The sequence below is a fragment of the Nymphaea colorata genome, chromosome 1, assembly GCF_008831285.2.
Source record: "Nymphaea colorata isolate Beijing-Zhang1983 chromosome 1, ASM883128v2, whole genome shotgun sequence".
NCBI lineage: Eukaryota > Viridiplantae > Streptophyta > Magnoliopsida > Nymphaeales > Nymphaeaceae > Nymphaea > Nymphaea colorata.
This window is the reverse complement of record NC_045138.2, coordinates 40,281,582-40,284,180: the sequence shown is the minus strand read 5'-3', so window position 1 is coordinate 40,284,180 and position 2,599 is coordinate 40,281,582. Positions and strand designations below refer to the sequence as shown.

The 2,599-nt window shown below is 43.7% G+C and overlaps 1 protein-coding gene across 1 annotated transcript; it reads left to right on the top strand.

Moving 5' to 3' along the window:
* On the top strand, nt 1-2,085 carry LOC116245773 (WUSCHEL-related homeobox 8-like). The gene is made up of 4 exons (XM_031617326.1): nt 1-232; nt 706-1,407; nt 1,499-1,701; nt 1,895-2,085. The coding sequence occupies exons 1-4, from the start codon at nt 115-117 to the stop codon at nt 1,898-1,900; spliced, it is 1,029 nt and encodes a 342-aa protein (XP_031473186.1). The 5' UTR covers nt 1-114; the 3' UTR covers nt 1,901-2,085.
* The last annotated feature ends 514 nt before the right edge of the window (nt 2,086-2,599 follow it).

The following is a 2,599-nucleotide window of genomic DNA, read 5'->3' as shown; positions in this document are numbered from 1 at the left end:
AGGTTTTATGGTGGTTGCCGCTGGAGTGCACAAGAAGCAGAAGCTAAAAGAAAACTGTGATTTCTGGGAGGATTCAGCCTCTCTTTCAGCTTCCTCTCACAGTTGGTCATCATCATGGCTTCTTCGAACAGGCACTGGCCCAGCATGTTCAAGTCTAAGCCCTGCAACTCGCATCATCACCAGTGGCAGCATGACATAATTTCGGCTTGCCAGAAGCAACCCTATTCATCAGGTACTCATCATTTCTTTCTTCTGTCTCTCCTGCTATTCTCTCCTTTCTTACCTTTTGGGTCATCAGATATGTCCACAATCATTCATGAATCCTCAGACCCACTGATTGATGTAGAGAGAGAGAGAGAGAGAGTGATATAGAGAGAGACAGATGGGGGGGTTCTTGAAATGACCTTTGAGAATGAATATAAAGGTTGTCTAATCTTGGTGCATATGGTTACAAATTTTTGAGAAATTCATGCCCTCGCTCTCTCTCTGCTCTCTCTTCCTCTCGCTCTCTGGCAAGATGAAGACGGTGGCGAAATGCCTAGATTCGTTCCCGTAAAATGAAAGTGTAATCGTAAAAATATTGCATGAAACCCATACTTCTGTCACAGTGGACATTTCATCAGTACCATTTCCATCCTAGTGTTATGGAACATTGACATGACAAAAGAACAAGTAATCTTACATGTCTTGAAATATTTCACTCAGTGGGAGGTGAAGAAAGAAGCCCAGAGCCAAAACCCAGATGGAACCCGAAGCCAGAGCAGATAAGGATACTGGAGGCCATCTTCAACTCTGGAATGGTAAATCCACCAAGGGATGAGATAAGGAAGATCAGAGCTCAGCTGCAAGAGTATGGTCAAGTAGGTGACGCCAATGTTTTCTACTGGTTCCAAAATCGCAAGTCCAGAAGCAAACACAAACAGCGCCATCTTTCAGGAAAAACTCATCTCTCAACCCCCACCAGCACTTCTATGGCTGCAACACCACCACCTCAAATGAACACCATCACTGCAACTGCTACTGCAGCCGCTACAGCGGCCACCACTACCAACACCGCCACCGTCACCACCACCACCACCACCACCACCAATTCATCCTCTTCCTCTGAAAGGACGTCATCAAGTGCATACCTTAACGCCATGGAGTCTGTTAATTCTCCATCCACTCCTACTGCTTCCGTTAATCAAGCCGGATTTTACCAACCAGCACTGCACCAATTCCCTCTTCACGACCCACGATCCTTCTTTTTTCAGAACAGTGCTCCATTTCCCTCCCTCTCTGCGCCCTCTTCTCTTTCTGAATTATCAAGCATGGTGCAACTCCATGAGCAGCTGAAACAGGACGAAAGGCTGAATGTTGTTGTAGGAAGCCCTCACCAGAATTACGCCATTGCTCCATTACTGCAAGGTAAAAGAGAGACAGAGCTGAGAAAAATAAGCAACTTGATTTCATGGTTTTCAGGATTGATGCATGCCTTTGATGTTTGTGGGTATTCCAGATTTGGGCGGTTCTGCCTCCAGCTCTGCAAGACTGACGGTGTTTATTAATGATCTTGCATTCGAAGTGGCGCCGATGCCTGTAAATGTAAGGGAAGCTTTTGGGGAGGAAGCTGTGCTGCTTCATTCCTCCGGACAGCCGGTGATGACTGATGAATTTGGTGTCACATTGCAGCCGTTGCAAAATGGCGCTTTCTACTACCTGGTATGTATTTCTCTTAATCTTACAGAGGGCACAGAGAGAGAGTGATAGAGAGACAGACAGTTCTGGTTCTTGAAGAAGATAACTCGTGTTTAGATCCATTTTTTTCTCTTCAGAAAAAAAAGAAGAAGTTTCAATCATTATGATTTCTTTCGCCGTTCCTTTCCTAGTTATTGACTTCCCCTCATTAATGCAGGTATAAGTATATATAGATGCTGACTTAACGTGAACTGTGGAGCTCATCAGTTAGTGGTAGTGCAGCGCTTTGATCTCCTTTCTGTTTCTCATTTTGCTTCTATTTCCTCATTTGGTGTCACTTTTGTAAGGTGAAATTTTAGATCCCCTTTCGTGTGTTGGGCAGTCCTGGCACTTGAATTACATCGTTGGATTGCATGAATACTAGTTTTTATCTTAATGGTTCTCTTTCTTGATCATATGATGATTCCTCAAATATGCAATTTCTGGTAAACACCATGCAGGAAATTGCAAATTTCGTTAGTTAGCTAGTTACGTATCCCTGAAATTAAGCGTTCGAAAAACTCTCAAATTGGATGCAGTTGTTTGGTTGAGTGCACAGAGAGAGAGAGAGAGAGAGAGAGAGAGAGAGAGAGAGAGAGAGAAAGAAAGAGATCTCGTTGTTCGGACTCCTGTGAAATAGAAGAGGCCATGAACTTGGTTGAAATATTTGGTTTCTCCTTAGACAGTAGACGCGGCTGAGAGAGAGAATTTTTTTATGCACACAGAGACTTGACATGCAGGTATTCAAATAGCTAGCTGCACTCGTCTTGTCCTGAAATTTGAACTTATGAATTGTCTCCCGTTGTGCTACAGTGGTATAAACTTCCATTGACCTGGGCATGGAGATGGACTTCAGACCTTAAAAATTGATCAAGAATGTAAT